This window comes from Acanthopagrus latus, chromosome 18 (genome assembly GCF_904848185.1).
Source record: "Acanthopagrus latus isolate v.2019 chromosome 18, fAcaLat1.1, whole genome shotgun sequence".
In the NCBI taxonomy this organism is placed as follows: Eukaryota; Metazoa; Chordata; class Actinopteri; order Spariformes; family Sparidae; genus Acanthopagrus; species Acanthopagrus latus.
Window position 1 is genome coordinate 1,767,590 of NC_051056.1, and position 19,695 is coordinate 1,787,284.

Consider the following 19,695-nt stretch of genomic DNA (forward strand, 5'->3'; position numbering starts at 1 on the left):
ACTTTATATCATCAGGAGGAGGAATGAAACAATCCCCTCAAACAGATATCAATAACAAACAAAAATAATATATTCCATTTGTCCATTTCTGTCATTCATCACTGTACATTAATTTCAAAGAAACAATCATCAGAGATGAACCTGTCAAAATTATTTCTAGCAACTGCATCCCCTACTACACGTCCAGTCAGCCCCTCATTCTGACAGAACACCAGAGGTTGGTCTGGTTCTTCAGCAGGCTCAGGTGCATCATACACATCATCACAGTGAGGGACATTGTGCCTGGTAGCGATGTTGTGCAGGACAATACATGCAAGTATTATGTTGCATGCTCCCTGTGGTTCTACACGCAAGTAGTTAAGGTATGCAAAGTGTCTCTTCAGAACTCAATTTAAACACTCAAATGCACATCTTCTTTTGCAGTGAGCAGTGTTGAAGTGTGCCTGTACAGGTGTGGTTGCTGCAAGACAAGGAGTCCTCAGCCATGGTAGGAGTGGATAGGCACTATCTCCTAATATTATACCATTCGGTCCGATGGTTTAGAGCACTGGTAATCCAGATTTGGTAATCTTGAAAACTGTGTATCTGGATCAGGGTGATCCAATCCAATGTTGCTTTGAAAAACCATCATAAAAGTAAGACGGATTACCTGAGCCTGAAGAGCAAAAAATGGGATTTCCAAATCTGGATCATTTTGATCCAGATTAAAAGTTTTGAACAACTGTCCCCAGGAGGAGAGGACTGAGGTTAATGTTTGAGTGAACTGTCCCTTTAAACTCCTCGGACGTGAGAACTTGGCAACAAAGCTGTTCGTGGTGCTGACTGTGTTTGTGGCCTCAGTTGTACCGGCAGCTTGGTACCACTAGATGTCAGTGTAAGACAGTAAAACTGATTAAGGCCACAGTCACAGTCTGCAGCCTGGACTGGAAACGGCTGCTGTGCCTCTGAGCAAGGCATCATGAAGCTTCACTGTAGAACGGAGCTAAAGGAGAAGCAGTTTTAAACGTTTTTCACGATGTAACAGAATACTTTTAGAAAGCAATTTTCATGATTTTTTATTTTACATTAATTAAAGATAAGAATCTTAATATTCTTACTTAGTTCCTTCAATTCATTCAGTGATATACTCCATTGTATTAAGATACAATGAGCAAATCAAACTGTCAGATCAATTAATGTTCTCCATCTTCTCTCTTTACATGTTGCAAAATGTGTTTTATAAATATGAATGAATTTCTTTAGTCACAGCCGGCACACATCAGTCCAGTTGTGAACACTTCATTCAAACTGTGACGGGTTTTAAAACAAACATTTTGTCTCTTACAGAGCTTGCTGGTGTGTGAAGTTAAATGCCACAACCTGGAGAGCAGCTCAGTTTTTTCGTTTGAATATTGTCCACTGTGGAGCAGGCCAGGTCGACTGAAATTAATTATCAAACAGCTTTTCTATTCTCACTCTGATGGAGCATCACACAGGTCTGTGAAAAAAGAAAATGCAAATTCTAATTATTATTGTAAAATAACAGGTGTTGAAATTTTGGATCCTTTTTTATTTTCAAGTTCACATCAATCCTTTGAATAAACTAATCTCTCTAGGCTTCCATACAGATGGTGATTTTTGAAACTCCTGGCCTCTGCAGAGAAACACCTGCCTGCCAATCAGATGCTCTCTCTACTCAGTTATTGTTCTCTATCTTGACTGAACTTAGCAGCTAATTTACTGTTGTGTCATCCTGACCACCAGGCGGTGCTGCAGACTGTCACTTAACACAGCTGGATTCTCTGCTCAACTGCCAAAAATGAATTAAATTCTGACCTTTAAAGCCGTCAGCTGATCCAAACACAGTCATGACTGAAGTCGCACGAAACACAGACTGTAGAGCAGAGAGCCAGACAGGCAGCTGCAGCTACAGACAGCATTTAGGAGGTGAGTGTGGAAAGTCTTTAGCCTCTAATGTTTTTTATTAGTTTACAGTCATTGACACAACACTATAAAGAGCCACAGGAGAGGAAAACAGGTGAAAGGATGGAAATAAAGTCAATAAATGAAATCTAAAAACACCTGATGGCCTCCTGAGTGAACGCCTCTTTACCAAAACTACGAGATCGACTGAAAATCTGAAAATTCTCACATCACACAAATAACCCCGACAAACACAGTGGGATGCTGAGCTGAGATGCTGAGCTGGTTTCTATCTTCTCCCTTGATTTTATTCCCTGAGCATCATCAGACTGACTCTAGTGTCTGATGTGTTTTAAATGCATTTATTTAAATTGAACCAGAACCTCTGCTGCTAACGACCCTTATTAGTCACAATTCATCCACACACCTCCAAACAGTTAAACATCAGTATCTGGCTATCGTTAGCATGTCTGGCTAACTAGCATACCATCAACAATAATAACCTAGCATTGCATCCATGGGCAATAGATAGCATACCATAATTAATAATCATGATAACTATCTGGGAATGATCCAGAGTGATTTTGATGATGCTACACTTCAGTTTAAGCTAACGTTAGCAGCGCTGTCCTGAACATTTACTAACACTTGAACATGACAGTGTAAAAAAACCAACATCAAAAAGACTTGAACAAATGTTACAAGGAATTAGAAGCAGCATTTAGCTGCTGTTAGCATATCCAGAGGTTGGACATGTTAAAGATGAGTAAAATACCAATTAATCGATCGCTGCTCTTTGTGTAGCAACAGTTAGCTCGCTGAATCACTGACTGCTAAAGAGTGGGAACAGAGACATGATGGGAGATTGGGAAGGAGCTCGCTGCTTATGTCACAACGTGCAGTGTCACATAATGCACTCATTACAACATGGATGTAGTGTCATGTTCCAGCCTGTGGGGGAGGTAAGTGTAAGCTGTGTGTGATGGTTTCAGAGGTGGAGGGTGAGGTCGTTTATGTTCTAGAGTTTTATCTTTGACGATTTTATATGATATTGACCCTAAACATAGTCACATTTGTTCAACCTTTACATTTCCTACAGTGTGTCACCTACTTGTTAGCTTGCTGCTAGCTGAATGTTAGCCTCGTGTCCTCAGAGCTGCTGCCCACACTGACACCATGCTATCGCTTAAACCAAAATCTTGTGGTGTTTCTGTCCAGGAGCTCCTGAGTTCATCTGAAGGCAGCAAGATCCCAGAAATCAAGACTGGATTGATTAACAAACAGCCAGAGCTGACTGGTGGAGCAGAACTCCTCATAATAACATAATAACTTCAGATCATAAACATACAATTAAAACACATTACTCAATAATCTAATTTTATATCTGATAACAGATTGTATCTTTATTTGATGTCATGAATTGTTTATTTCAATATTCTATAATCTGATTTAAATAATTAATAAAATGATTCAATCATCTGTTTATTTCCCTTCGCTGTCTCTCTCTCCTCGCCTCTCTCAGTGTCTCTCTACCTGTCTCTGTCTCCGCCCCCCTCCTCTGCGCCTCCCTCCCCCCTCTCTCCCCTCAGTCTCGCTGCTGCCTCTCAGACGGACGCAGCTCCGCCCGTATCTCCGTGTCTCTCTCAGTCTGTCTGTGTCTACCTGTCTCTCTTTCTCTGTCTGTCTGTCCGTCCGTCTGTCTACCTGAGTCCCCCTCCCTCAATCCATCCCTCCCTCCGTCCCTGTCCTCCCCCCTCTCGGTGCGGACATGCTCCCGGGGCTCCGGAGATGAGGCTCCGAAATGTCTCCTTCCTGACGGTCTTGTTGTTCGGGCTGTGCGGGCTGGTCTCCCTGTCCTGGTACACCGCCTTCAGCAGCTCCAGAGGTAAGACCCAGTCCCGGAGCGTCCCGCTATGTGTGTATGTGTGTGTTACAGTGTGTGTGTGTCACGCTGGGGGGGTGTCTCAGAGGTCGGTGTGGTCTGCTCGCTGCTCCGCTTTGTGCTGTGGATGTTGCAGAAAAAGCAGATGATGGTGAGACTGAGAGGCTGCGGGCTGCACAGGGGCTGGAGGTAAAGGGAGCGCTCGTTTTGAGTGCATCACTGCCCAGCCGAGGGGAGAGAGGGTCCGCATGAAGAGAGGGGGTCTGAGTCTGTTGCAGCTTCACACGAAACAGATGATGCTGCTGATGTGAGGGGAAGCTCCGGCTGAAGGTGGGCAGGGGAGCGCTTGGTCATGCAGCACACACCAGCTGAGGGGGAGAGAGTCTAAGTGAAGGGGTGAGGTGGAGAGGTGGTCAGATGGGTGGTGGTGGTGGGGATGGAGGGGACTTGGTTGCAGAGACAAAACACAAGATGCTTGAAAAGCAAAGCTCCAGCAGGGAGGTGATGAAGGGAGCGCTTGGTTTAGTACACATAACATGCTGGCTGAGAGGAGATGGTCCAGTTGACTGAGAGAGTAGAATGTGATGTAATGTGCCGACAGTAAGGGTTGGTTTGATTTTTTTTACAGGGAAAAGCTCTGATGGTTTTGGGAAACACTGGATCTGAGGTGATGAATGGGTTTGCTTGATTTGTCATACATCACATGCCACCCGAGGGGTTATGGGTCCTGGAGGTGAGAGTGGTTTTGATTTTGTCTCAGGTCTTGTGGTGAAGTAAAAGATGCTTTTGTATAAGAAGCTCAAGCACCTGAGGTCATGAATGGGGCGCTTCATTCGTTACACTAAGAGAGGGTCCTGCTGAAGTCAGAGAGGAGGGGTTGGTTTGATTTTGTAGCAGGAGGAAACTCAGGATGGTTTGGCAGAATTCTGCCTCTGAGGTGAGGTAGGGGAGCGCCTGATTTGTGATGCACCACATGCCAGCTAAGTGGTGAGGGTGTAGCAGGAGGAGAGGAGGATATGCTTCTGTAGGAGAAAATCCAGCTCTTGAGGTAATGAAGGGCGCGCTTGGTTTGGCAAGCATCACAGCTTAGAGGGGAGGTTCTAGATGAAGGAGGAAGAACATCATTAGGAAGAGAGGAGGGGTTGGTTTGATTTTGTGGCAGGATGAAGCTCCTGGTGGTTTACAGAAACTCTGGATCTGAGGTGAGGAAGGGGAGCGCTTGATTTGAAATCCAGCACATGCCAGTTCAGGGATGAGGGTTTGATTTTGTTCCAGTTGCCATAAAAACAAAACAGAAAGACAGACACAAGACTCCTGGCTGACATGACTGAGGCTATGAAGGGAGCGCTTGATTTGTTATACATCAGAGTTAAGGGGAGAGGGTCTAGATAAAGAGAAAGAGAAGGTTGGATTGTGATTTCACAAGGAACTCTGGCTTTGTGGTGATGAAGGGGAGTGCTTGATTTGCTTGATTTGTCCTGCACAACACAAAACACAGGAAGCTTTGGCTGAGGTCAGGAAGGGAGTGCTTGATTTGTGTTGCACCAGCTCTAAGGATTTAGATGGAGAAAGGAGGAGATAAATGGCAGCTGAGCGGACAGGGTCAGGTAGAGGTGGGAGGCAAGCATCTGGTTCTGAGGTAAGCAATAGAACATTTGGTTTGTGATGAACCACATGCCAGCTTGGTGTCTACATGAGGTTGGAGGAGGGTTTGTTTGATTTTGCTGTGTTGAGGAAAACAAACAAACGTGTGCGCGTGAGGATAAAGAAAGGAGTGCTTGTTTTTCAACACAGGCCAGCTGAGGGGAACAAGTCTGGAAGGGGACGACGGGAGGGGCTGGTTGGATGATGGATTGCAGACACAGTTTGTGTTGCATAAAAATGTCAATTACATTGTTGCAGTATGCAAAGCCATCTCAGTTACTCCAGACCTCACTGAAAGGAGCACTTGTTTTGTGAAACCGTACAGTCTTGGTGGGAGGTGACAGACGAGGCATCAGGTTGTTATTTCCCTGCTTCTGTCTTTCTGGTACCGGAACTGTTTATTGTTGAGCTGAGGACAATCTGTGGGTGGGTTTGGACTTGGAGTCAGGTGGAGCAGCCCTCGAGCAGAATGGTGGGCTTCATCTATACTCTGTAACACATCTGGAGGGGAGGAGACAGTTTGGTGTTGTGTGTTAACCTCTGGCCCGTGTGGATATGGACACTCAGGAGAACTGCAGGCGCCATTGCCAGCTGCCCCAGGGGGGTAAGGGAGCACTTGATTTATGGTTGATCACAGGCCTCTAGGGCATGTGTTTGTGTGTCTGTAAGAGGGTTTGTGTGTTTGTTTTGCAGTGTTGAGCTGTTTTGCAAGAAGCAACAACATGTTGGTGTTTACAGGCCCAGCTGTCAGCTGCACTCTCAGGTCTATGGGAGTGCTTGATTTAAAACTCCTTACAGCCTGCGAGGAGGGTGGAGGCAGTGAGATGATAAAGAGGGATTTCTTGAGCAGATGTTTGCAGCTGTTTGTTGTTTTGAATGTTTTTTTGCTGAGGGAAGATGTTGCTCAGAAAAGAGGAAGCGCTCGGTTTGTGGCTTATCACAAAGCAGGGCAGAGGGGTCCAGCTGTTGTGGAACAGATGATGTATGGAGTTTCAGTCTGCCGCTTGGTGTGCAGGCAAGGTGGCTCCTGAGGAAAAGGGGCACCTGGATGGTGACGCTGGGTGAGATGGGTAGTGTTCAGGTTTCTTTTATCTTTGATTTGTCATGAGGTTTCAGCTGAGAAGGCTCAGACGGTTTAGAGAGGAGCACTTGTTTTTAAACACAGTACACACTGGAGGGGAGGAGTCAGACTTGCTGAATGAATATCTGCAGGGTTCTGTGTTAAATGTGTTCGCTGTCGGTTCGTCCGGCTCCTGGACGTTGACAACTGTTGATCTGCAGGAAGCTTTGTTGACCTACTGAAGCACAGCGGTCTGTCAGTGATCTGTCACCTCTGTCAGTGATGTCATCACTTTGTTCTCGTTCCTCTTTCATCACTTCCTCCTTTCACAGTAAAACCTTGGTACAGTTTTATCTTAATTCCAGAGAAGTCTTCAAACAACAAGAAGTCGGTCAGACAGAACAGCACAGAACAGAGTTCAGATCAGAGTGTTGCAAGTTTGTTTTTTACTTTAGGTTTAAAAACCATTCATCAGCTTTCACTTTAATAATGAAGACAATAACAATAAAAACTATTCTAAAAAAAAAACTAAACTAGAGACAATTCTATTCTATCATATTTAATGCATCTACTGATATTTATTCAGACAGATTTCAGAGAGCTCGAGTGTCAGCGTGATGATGTTGGTTCGTTAAATTGCCCCATCAGTAAATGAAATGTGACACATGCTCAGGTTCGTTCACTTCCAAAGCAGCCATGAAGTTCAGAAGAAGCTGATAATCCTGCAGATTGTGGGTTTATTGATGTAAAACTACTGTTTTGTGTCTGACAGACCGGCTCATTAATCAGGAGATCTTCTGCTCAGTCTGAGGACTGTTGACAACATCATTGTTGCACTTTGTGTTGCAGAAACATACATGTTGTCAGAGGAAGCGGCTGCTAATGAGGGAGTCCAGGGAGCGCTTGTTTTGTGATACTTCACATGTCGGGGGGGGGGGGGGTATAAGGGAGCGTTTGATCTGGTGTAGAGTAACTAAATACATTTACTCACATACAATCTTCGCCACTACTGTTATTTAACAGCTGTGGAACATGAGGTAAACGTCTGCTGCGTCAGGTGTGTGGCTGACCGGACCAGTTCAGACTGGAGTTGTACTGGCATTAATGTGACTTCACCAGTGAGATTAATGGAGCTGAATGTTGTCCTGCTGTCAGGAGGAATCCAGGAATATCAGCTCAGTCTTTCCTCATGACTTTAAAAAACATTTCTCTGGATGTTTTGAGGGGAGACGACTCCACACTTCTGACCTGAATCTTATCCAGTGAACTTTGTGTTTGTGCTGCAGGTGACAGGTAGAAACTCAGGCTGCTGCAGTGACTCTGGTATGTTTGAAGAAAGCAGATGTGTTTGTGTCTCTGTGATCCGTCACACACATGCAGTGATTGGGGGTCTCAGCTGCTCCAGCAGGTTCAGACTCGTCTGTTTGACTTCACAGTTTCTCTGGAAGTAAAGAGAAGTTTCCTCTCAGTGTCCAAACATGAACTTTGATGTTTAACTACAAACAGATCTGCTGCACAGATTGTGACATCTGCACGATAACTGTTGACTCTTAGACTACTTTTATGAAGCGTTTAAATTTGTTTTGCATTTGGAGAAAGTTGTGGAAATGAGAAGAAAACAACTTTTATCAGGTTGAATTTTTCATGTCTGTTCTTCAGAAAACAGCTTATTTCAACAGGATATAAAAGCAAGATAACAATAATGTAACCTCATTTTTGGAAATAGTTCTTTTTTTGTAAGTTTTGTATTTTTGTCACCAGAAAATACAGATTATATTTTAGTTATACGTTTTCTTTATTTTGTACATGTTTTTGTATAATTTCAATTTTTAATGTTTCAGTTTGGTTTTAACAACACCCTAAACCTAACCCATAAGGACAAATAAAAATGTATCAATGAAAACAAAACCTGAACTGTCAAAAGAAACATATATACTGAAACATTTATGTTTGAAAAGACAAAAGAAAGAAAACTGTCACTGAAACATAAACAGACATGAAGAGATACATCTGATCTTTGTCATCCAAATACAAATGATATGATATGAATGAAATGAAAAATATAAAAACAGAAATAATGATTATCTGTTTTATTCTTCAGCACCAAAGGTTTGTTTCAGAGCTGATGTTTCACATGTCTTTTGTTCAGTAACACATTTTATTTTCAACGCCTAAATCCTTCATGGAATTCTTTTGAATATAAATCAATCAAACACACTGATACTAAACACTGATACTGAACCACATTAAAGTTAAGCAGGTAGAAATCTGATCAGAAGTGTCAGCAGGACAGATTCATTCACCTTAGCAGGGCGGATAAAGATGTTTCATACAAAGATAAAATGCTGAAACATTTGAAGCTGAAGTTCAGTGACTTAAAGCTGTAGTCTGTAACTTTTTTTTGGTTATATTTGCTAAAATTGTTATTATGATCTGACAGCAGAATAAGATAAAGTCGGCTGTGTAAAAATCCACTGTCTGTGGCTCCACCCAATGGCCCTAATTTGATTTGCAAGAATCTGCCTGTCCCGGATAAACACAACCAATCACAGCCAAGGGGAGTGTCTGAGAAATGTCAATCATAGTCATGCATATGCTGCTGGCAGCCCTCCTCCCTGGGCAGTGCCCCTCCCCCCGCACAGGCACAGTACCTGCTCTTACCTGGTCAGATACATTCAAGCTCCCCAGCTGTAAACAATGGTAGAGAACAGACAACAACAACAGAGCCAAAGAATGCCCCACCATTGCCCACGTCAAAGAGAAGAAATCAGAACACTGATGAAGAAAGGCAGTGTAAAAAGAAAGAATTGGACAGAGCCAGAGAGAAAACAAGGATAAATATTAGTGTCATTTCAGAGGTGTAAGGACTCAGGAGTCAGCTGCATTTCTGTGAGACAAGTAATGATCTATGTTTATTTCTAACTTTTAACCACAAGGCTATGGTGGCGACACTTTACTGTAATATTTGCAATAGCGCATATGGCTCTATGATGTTGTAGTCGAGCTACGTAGCTTGTTGGTAAATCTAGCCTGTTAGCTTGTATGCTAACTCCAGTGTTTAGCTTTGTGTTTATGGCTACTGGTTAGCAAAAGTGTCTTTCAAGTGACCGGGCAGTTATAACGTTTGTGGTCAGTACACTCTGAAGTGGTTGACTTGGTTTAAACAAATAACATTACTCATGCTTCAGAGAGGCAGCATGTTGATGATGATTACCTGAATGATTAGCTGGTAACTTCATCTACCGCGATGTGAGGAATATTGTTTGTTACTTGGAATATATACAGTGATTGGCATGAGGCACTTGTCATTGAAATTTAGTTGTATTGATCAGAAATAGAACAATCGGGGCTTATGTTGTTATTGTTATTTTGATGGTGGCATCTTGGTTATCTGGTGTCCTCTGTTACCGTGGTTACATGCCTGCTCGTGCGCAGCAGGCTCCTTTGTGGGGAGGGGCTTTGTAGGCAGGGCTGCAGAGCAGCAGAGAGGAAGAAGGAGGGACCTGGGAGCTGGATCATTCAAATATTCTGGTCACTTTTTTCTCAAAACTCCAGACTGCAGCTTTAAATGAGACATTCACTGACTCCATCCAAAAAGAATGTGTTCGTCCTCATCTCCACTCTCACCTCATTGATCTCCAGCATGGTCCTCGACTTGACTGAAGCTGATGATTTAGCTGCTGGATTAGTAACAGAGATCAGTTAACTGCTGCTGGTTGGTCATCCACAGCCTGAGAAAACAGCTGTTTAACAACTGGAAGGAGGAAATAATCCTGATGATGTGTGTGTCTACTCTCTGAAGGAGATCTGTCGGTGTCCTGTTGACAGGTCGGCATTGAACACTTCAGAATTCCTTTGTCACAGCAGCCAAACAACTGTAATATAGCAATAAACAATAATAATAGTAAAAATCTATGTTATTAAAAGGTGAGATATAGAATAGACTGGTATATACATATAAGCATAATATTGTACAATATGAACATGTAATTAAAAATAGTGTGTTGTTATTTACAATGTATTTTGCAACGTGGCTGATGTTTGGTTGGTTCGAAAGATGTCATGCTGGTCGATTTTCTGTTGAAAAGAATATCTGTTTTCTTTTTGTTTTTTTCCACAAACACGTCTGACATCTTGTCAAGACATTTTTTTTGTTGCCACTGGCATGACTAGAAAATCTCCCAGTGTCTCCTTTAAAACAGCAGATTTGTTGCCACAGACACACAGACACACACACACACACACCCCTCTTGGTGTCTTGCTGTGGTGTCACTCCCAACATGCTCCTCTCCATCCTCTCTGAATGAAGGTCTGTTTCTGCAGCAGAGGCGAGATTGATTCACCCGCCAGGAGGTGTGTGTTTGTGTGTGTGTGTGTGTGTGTGTGTGTGTGTGTGTGTGTGTGTGTGTCGTATCACTCAGAGTAAATTAGTCCAGTCAGTAAAGGTGCGTTTGATTCATTCATTCCTCTGAGACAGCACCAGTGATGTCATGTTAACAGCCTTGAGGTCAGAGGTCATCATCTTTTAACCAAGCCCTCTGATTGGCTGTGCTGAATGTGAGTTGTTGCTGTTACACTCTGTGGCGGCCATGTTGGACGTAATAAAGAAGCATTCTGCTGATTAGTATTGTATTCCTAGGAATTCTTTCTTTCTTTCCTCTTTCGTTTTTCCGAGAAAGTCATACTGTAAACATATACTATCAAATTCTTGCTAAATACATTTTCAATCTTCCTGAAAAAAATAAGAATATTTTGGAGTCATGGTTGATGAAGTTTGGCAAAAATCAGAATTTTATCTCAAAAACTGAATTTTTAAGAATATTTTGAATTCTGCTCTCATGGGAACAACTGGAGTCAATGTAAGAGTGGCATTTGTAATCATCAGATTTTCTCTTATGAAGTAAAACAGAGTTAAAAACAAATCACCAACATTTCCATGCTGTCAAGATGCAATTTATGTATTATCAGATTTTTGTTCAGGTAACAGGTAAGGTTTCTGACATTTTGACCATTTTTGAAATCTGCCTTGACAACAGCTGCCCGGACAGTGACTCCCTGAGTTGGCAAATGAAACTACACAGTAGGTTTCACTTTTAGCTAATTAGCTCAGTGAGTTGGGAGCTGGTTCTTGGTGTCAGGGGTTGTGGTTGATGTCCTCAACTTCAAACATAAGACAGTTGTCCTGATGGTGGCATCACAGCAAGCCTCTAAATTAAATAAAAACAAATTGCTTGGACCAGACCATGGGTGAAAGCTAACCAGTTTTTGAATAAAGATCCAGTCTCATGCCAAATTACCTCAGCTGTAAATCCAAGCCAATAGTCCTGATGGCGGCGCTACAGCAAGCATCTGAAGTTCAAAACACTGAAAATTCATAACAAATCAACCTGCTAGAACTTCACACTTTCATCAAACTGTAGCCCCAATACTAAAGAAACTTTTGTACATTTAATCCTATTAAAATTATGATGTCCATCATTCTTTTTTTTTTAAACTGTAAAACTTGTAAAAACCCTCCCACAATTTTTGCCTACAGTGCATGAAAATGTTCGACTGTGAATACTACTGTAAACATATACCTGCAAATTGATAAATAAATATGCAATGTTCATGAAAAAATGTAAGATTTTTTAGAGTCATGGTAGTTGATGTTTAACAAATATCAGAATTTTACCTAAATTTTATTTTATTTTTTTTTAAATGTTACCTTTTTGAGAACATTTTGAATTCTGCTCTCATGTGAATAATTGCAGTCAATGCAAAAAGCACTTTTAAACATCAGTTATTCACTTGTTTTGCCAACATCTCCATGCTGCAATATGTGTTTTTTCAGATTTTTGTCTTGATAACTGAAATACAGTGGTTTCAAATCTGCTTGCACAACAGTGAATGGCTTACTCAATTTGTGAAGCCACTGTCCTAATGCCACTTGCCAATTAGCTCAGTGTGATAAATGACAGTCTTTGGTTCCAGAAGTTGTGAGTTCAAGCCTCAAGTGGTCCAAAATGAACATTGTTGTCAACTGTCTTGTCTTCCTATTCTCCTGTTTGTTGCTCAGAATTGCCTAAATTTGCCAAAAATAGCCCGGACCCGACCCATCTCTGCCCAGCAGCTATAATTTATTTAGTGATTCGTTTAAGACTTTAAGACTATCCTCACCAGACTGCTGCATCTGTAAACACACACACACACACACACACACACACACACACACACACACACACACACACACACACACAGATTGGTTTACTACATGTGAACAACAGACAGCTCATAGTGATTAGATGACGCATCAGCCTCTTTCAGCCTGGAAGTGAACATGTCTGGCCCTGTTCTCCTCCTATCACTCACACACACACACGCACTCACACACGTGTGCCTGTGTGTGTTTGGAATATGAGCTCCAGATTAACTATGTGAATTGTGTTACAGAAACTGCTGTTTGAGATGCCAGTCACCCTGGTAATGACTGTAGCCGATTGTGTGTGTGCGTGTGTGTGTGTGTGTGTGTGTGTGTGTGTGTGTGTGTGTGTGTGTGTGAGCGCGCGCACGCGTATTACAGACTTTAATTCCTCCAGCTGTCGGCTTTGATCAACCAGCTGGAAACTCTGAATCAATGAATATAAAATTGAATAATTGTTGTCACAGATTAATAAGAGACTGAAAGCAGGTAAACTAATCAAAGATGAATCCATCAATCAGGCGGATATCAAACCCGGTGTGATAGTCTGAAATCCTGCTAGCTCCACCTAGAATCTGCAGTGTCCACTACAGCCACAACATGAGCTGTGAGATTAGGAATTTGCAACTTACCTGATGATTGATTTACCAACATTTGGTCAACTGTAAAAAAAACGTGACCAAGGTGATGTCTACACATGTCTTGTTTTTCTTAATGAAGTTCAGTTTACAGTGACATAAAACAAGAAGAGCAGCCTGAACCAGAAACATTCAGAACATTCATTGTGATTCATTGATTACTGATTGACTATTTGGTTAATGAGTGAATTGTTTGAGGCTAGTGTGGTAGAGATACAATATGTGATCTGCTCTCTGAGAACAAGCTGCCAAAGTAATAATGTCACTCTTTGTAATTACGGTTTGTCTCAGCTGACACAACATAAATGTTGGGATGCATTTTCACACCCTGTAAATCAAGTGCATACTGTGAGGAGGTAAAAATACCCGTGTGTGTGCGTGTTTGTTGGGGGGGAATCTCATCTAATAACAGTTTCACACCTCTAAATGAAGTGCAGCCATTGTCGTCTCCATGGAAACTCACCCCCAGAAATCTCTATAGGCGCTGATGTTCTGTCTGCGCTCTTAAGGGCTTTTATTTTGAAAGGAACCGTGTGGGGGAAGTTGTCTAGTCAAACAGCTTGTTTTACACCAGACGATCTCGTTGTGTAGTGAAGTGAGGAAACATGTTGCCAGCTTCCTCCCTGAGTCTGATAAAGAATCTGCTTTGATTCATGACATCACTTCCTGTCTAACTGCGGTCTTTTACTCAGCGTGTCTTTCATCAGCCTTTAAGGACAAGTGAAGTGTTCACTTTTTGTATTCTGTGATGCTCACTCATCAACTTGTTTGTCGAGTCATAACCCATGACGATCTGTGGGTTTATGGGAAATTGTTTTTGTTGAAGGATGCTAAAATACATCTCTCTACAAAAGCAAGGAATCTGTGTGTGTGTGTGTGTGTGTGTGTGTGTGTTCCTCAAATATCTCCGCGGATCAGGATCAGACTGACCTGAGAAAATCTAACTTTTTCCTACTCTGATTTTATGTTATTTTGTGATTTTAGGTCCATGGAATTATGGGAAATGGTGTTTCATGAACAAAACCCAAACACTGAATAACAACGTCAACAACTTAGGAAAAGTCGTATTCTTACTTTTTAAAGTTTTAACAAAAGTCGATAAGATTTTGAATGAAGTTTTCTCCCATTAGGAAAAAATCCTGGAAAGTCTTCTTTTACAGTGATTCTCTGTATCAAAACATTTATGTTGTTACAGAGCCAAAGTAAGCCTCATCACTTGACTCACTGATGAGTTTCTGTCAGGTCAGATGTTCTGTTTGTCTGAAGTTTGAACAGTTCATTGATCTGATGCTGCTGTTAGGGGACCACATGAAGTGAGGTCACCTGTTTAGCCTCTTGAGGCCTTTGATTTGTGCACAGAAGTCAAACATTTTGTTGGATTGAAACTGCAGAGTGAGTTCGTTTGAGAAGCCTCGAGCGCTGCAACAAAAAGAGCAAGAACTCGATGCAGAGACATGAATCCTGATGTGTGAGCGCTGAGTTTTGTGTCTTTGTGTTGTCGATGCTCCATCTCACACTTTGGCAGCGTGAGGCTGAAACCTGCAGGTTTTCAGCAGACAAACACAACGTTCTCTGTCTGTGACCTTGACTGCTTCCTTCGCCTCAGGGGTTGGATAGCCTCGTTCCCCCCGAATAACCCCCCCTGAATACACACACACACACACCCACACACACATACACTCCTGCAGGTTGTTGTCATGGTACGAGCTGTTACTGCTGCCCTGCGGGTGGTTTTCAGTTTGTGTGAAGTTAATTTTTATCCACACCTTGTCCTCCAGTCGTCATGTGTTCAGTTTTTTTTATCACAGGAAAAGAAGCAGCAGTTCAGTCATCCAAATCTTTAACACTTCGGCTTCCTGCAATGGAGAAAGACATGTTTCCGGTGTGACAGTTCAACTGGTGTGCATTTTAACTGGTGAGGGTCCCAGATGTGCTGGAGGTGTGGTTTGAGAATCCTGTCTCAAGAGGTGTCCTCGGCCATGTCGGCCAACCAGGAAAAACATTCTGATCACCCTGCTCATCAATCCCAGTGACAGTGTAGGTGTCTGTGTCAATGCCTGTCCAAAAAAAACACGACTGTCAATAAATCGTCCAAAAAGGCATATTTTCGTCCTTATATCTTAGTAATGAAAGCCTGTACTCACAAGTAACTCATGGGTGGAGTCAATGTGGACAAGTTAATCTTTCTGGCAAAAATATGAGGGTTGAGTGAAAATAAAAAGGGCTACATGCTGTACCGAAAATGAACCAAACCGTGACCTCAAATCCAAGGCACGTTATCGAACCATGATTTTTGTGTATCGTTACACCCCTAATGTTATGTGTTTATTCAGGAGTCAGGTTAGGGTTTCTATGGTTTCTATTGATTTGTCCATCCAAATTAAATAACTAATTTCTTGTTTGGCACATTCCAACTACTGTGCTTTCACCAGTTCTTTGCATGCATGACACTACATGACACTTAGTTGTATTTCATTTTATTTGAGCTTTAACTCAACCAGGAAAGTCTTTAATGATGCAAAATTATGCTGAATGATGCTTAATGGTGTTTTAAAGTGTCAGTGTGTCCTCGTCAGCCTCACCTTAAGGTCTGTTTAGGAGCTTTTCTGGATCTTTCAGTCATAACTGTAAGAAATATAAATATGAAATTAAAGTGTTTTTCACTTCTTTGGACAGTGACAGTCTCCCTCAACATGCAGTGAAGACATAGAGGTATTAGATATCAGAAAATGTTAAAGCAGCCTGGTGGAGATGCAGAGGTGGAGTCAATGTACGTGGTAACATTCCTTCTCCGTGTATTAATAAAGTGCAATTGTTATTATCTGTCATGCATGAAGCTTTATTGTTTAATCATTAGTTATGGAACATAATGGGTTAATATTCAGTTTACAGACTGTAATGAGAGTCCACTGTTGATGCTGCTGCTGTTTGTGTGTGCGTGTGTGTGTGTGTGTGTGTGTGTGTGTTTTCTGGGGAGTCCAAGATGTTGTGAAAGGAGCTGATGAATGTTTGATGTGAGCTCTGGGAGGTCGGGTTGCACTCAGACTAACACCAGGCAGAGAGGAACCACGTGAAGGACTCACTTCGTCTGTTTTGGATTCGATTCTGATGTTTTCATGTGTGGGAAGAAAATGTACGGTATCAACTGAGCTTCATTTACAGAGACAGCAGAGTGAAATCACTAAACACATCTGATCTGTTGTTTTGATGAGATGATGATTCAGCTCTTAATGGAAACAGCATTTACATTTTGCATTCCTTTGAAAACTCCCTGATGTGTTCTGGGAACAGCTCACACGTCAGGTTTGATTGGTTTATTTGAATTAGTGCATTGCCCATAGGAAGCATGTATTTCTATAGAAAAGTGGGAGGTTCAGTAGCTTTTTCATGGATCGCCAAATGAGACTGTGTTTGAAGGTGGGACATCAGGGATATAATTGTCCGTTTTGACTACTTTTGATTTTACCATTATATTTCACCTTAAAAAACTATTTACCTTGCCTTGTTTGCTGTCATTATATTCAGCACAACCTCACATGTGTGACTGTACAGTTATTTTTTCATTTTGACATCCTGTATTAACACAATGGACCTAAAATCACAAAATAAAATAAAATCAGAGTAGGAAAAAGTTAGATTTTTTACTGTGAAAACCCCAAATCTGTTTAACAAACCATTTTTATTATAATGCAAATATAAATTGTTGTTTGCTAAATTTGTGCATGAGTTTTTGAAATTTACAAAGTTATATGTAACTATTTACATTTAAATGCAGGCAATGCCTCAGGCTCAGGGCTCCTCAGCTCATTCCTGCCTGTTCCACATTCAGCAGTCTCCTCCTTGTTTTTACTCACAACACAAAAAAACGACTACACTACACACTAAACACACTACACTAAACACTATATAACACACTAACTATACACTCCAAACATGCTTTATGTCACAAATCTCTCAACTCTCAAAACTCGCCATCTCTGTCGCTGTCTGTGCACATGCTGCAGACAGATTATGATCTTTGTTTCAGAGCTGCCAAAATCAAATGTTGCATTTTACTTTTCTGCAAACCATATACAGATTTTATGTCAATGATCAGACTCTCACGTCAGGAGGTGGAGGGGATGGTGGTGGTGAGTCCACTGTTAGAGACGATGTTTAAGTAGTTAGCATGTTGTCCTGATGACTCTGATTCAGCTGCAGACAGACGGCTGCAGTTGTTTATCTGCAGCTGCTCTGTCAACCAACTGTGTGTGTGTGTGTGTGTATGTGTGTGTGTAGGACCATGAACTCTAGATTACCACTGTCACGCACACACACGCTTTCTTTGTGTAGTAACAGTGCTGATGAATGTTTGGTATGAGGTGATATGCTGACTCTGTGATGGGTAGGCTGTGTGTGTGTGTGTGTGTGTGTGTGTGTGTGTGTGTGTGTGTGTGTGTGTGTGTGTGTGTGTGTGTGTGTGTGTGTGTTGGGGGGTGGCACAGTGTGTGAGTGTGCCAGAGGTATCAGGAGGACATCATGTGACCCACTGCTTCCAGCATGTGACTCACATGTGTGTGTGAGATTTTATGTTTGTGGACGTGACCTTTGACCTCTTGTTCTGCTTTTTTTTTTTTGAAGACACTCGCTCTTTGTTTTTCTGCCATTTGCAACTCAGATGATCACAGAGATGATCAACATCAACAGACAGATTATTTTCTCACTTATCGAGTGGAGACATTAAACATTTTCTGAGGAAGTGCAGCTTCTTAAATGTGAGCGTTTGATGCTTCTGCTTCGTTGCATCGTGAATTAAATCTTTTTTAAGATCTTCATGCGTCCAGTCTGAAATAAACCCATGAAAAACACCAGAACCCAAAGTGCTTAAATCAGTAACAAAATACATAAACAGAGCAGAAAGGAAACTTGATCTCAAGGAGAGGAGATAAATCACCTTTTTAATCCCACAAGTTACAAAGTCATCTCTGAGCGCTCCTCCCATCACAGTCTGATGAGGCTCCAGGTGATTCTTCTGGCTCCACATGTCTTTTGTTTTGTTTTTTTGATCATGGAGAAGTTTCACTCTTGATTCAGACTCTGATGATTATCAGACGCACTTCACCTGCAGTGTTGTGGTGACTTTCTTCTTCCATCTTCTCTTGACACTCAGCTTCTGAGCTCAGTCCTTCTCAGCTTGTAATGTCTGCTAATGTTCCAGCAACAAACAGGATCCCGGAGTCTATTTGATTTAATCTACAAAGAGAAAAGAAATCAGGGCCCGTATTCACAAAGACTTTTATCTTAGCGTTAGGAGTACTCCTAAATCGGACTAAAAGTTATTATGTAGGAGTCGTTTCTTAAAAGTAATTCACAAAGCCACTGAGACCTACTTTTAGTTATGAAAACAGTGAACTCCTAAACTAGAAGTAACTCTCTGTTGCTATAAATGACGTCATTTTATAAGGACGCACTAGAAGCGCTGACAACAGTGATTGGTTGTTGAGTGACAGGGCAGCCCATTGAAAAGCCATTTAGGCTGCACAATGCATGAAGTGAAAATAAGGAAGTTGCCTACAAGCCCATGACAAAGTCTATGAAAAGATATTGGATAAAGAAATGTATTTATGAGGAGAATTAAGTGCCCCCCCCCCCCCCAAACAAACCACTCTCCATTCAGCAATCGTGTGTTGATCCGGGCCATTTCACAACAGTGTCCAGTATTTTGTAACATCCGTCAAAGACAATATGTGTATTGATGGAATGCAACTTTTTTCCGATGATAAATAGGACTAGTATCACCTGGGGACCTCCAGTAATTTGTAATAATTGTGGAGGTCGTCTGTGATCTTAATCCCGTGCTAATCTGCCATGCCCGTAATTTGTACAGTAAAATTCCACCACAAACTACCATATTGCACCAAACACAGAGGTCATTTGATAATATTAGTCCCATGCGAATCAGCATCTCTGTGATTTGGGGTCGTTTTTTTGTGTTTTCCACACCTTTTTTCTGCCTTTTTCCAGGTCGAGAATTATGGAGGCTGCGTTGGGAATTATAAATGAAAGTTTTGACAACATTTTGGGTGCAAATTCAGGAGACTCAGAAGAGCGAAATCTCGAAAGATGATTAGATGGATTACATGCATGGCAGCATGCGGTGACTGGGGACGTTATTGCATCCCTCACCAACTCAACCACAACTTCAATCCCTTCGCGGTCCATCCGACATTGTTTTAATAATTCCCTGTCATTTAGCGTCTCCAACACATTTGGCTGTGAGTAGATCTTAGTGAGTTAGGAGTCCTCTGGACTATTTCTAAGGTCTCCCAGACTTAGGTGCTACTTTTAAGCCTAAAATGTTTTGTGAATTACTCTATTTTAAAAAATTAGGAGTCCTAAAGTTACAACC

At 41.8% G+C, this 19,695-nt stretch overlaps 1 protein-coding gene across 2 annotated transcripts in view; it reads left to right on the plus strand.

The window, feature by feature from the left end:
• The first annotated feature begins 3,505 nt into the window (after positions 1-3,505).
• Positions 3,506-19,695, plus strand: part of mgat4b (alpha-1,3-mannosyl-glycoprotein 4-beta-N-acetylglucosaminyltransferase B) — a 110,702-nt gene continuing 94,512 nt past the window's right edge. For both annotated transcript variants that reach the window (XM_037077379.1, XM_037077380.1), the window contains exon 1: positions 3,506-3,787. In XM_037077379.1, coding sequence (XP_036933274.1) covers positions 3,691-3,787 — 97 coding nt within the window. In that variant the 5' untranslated portion in view covers positions 3,506-3,690. The remainder of the gene's footprint in view (positions 3,788-19,695) is intronic.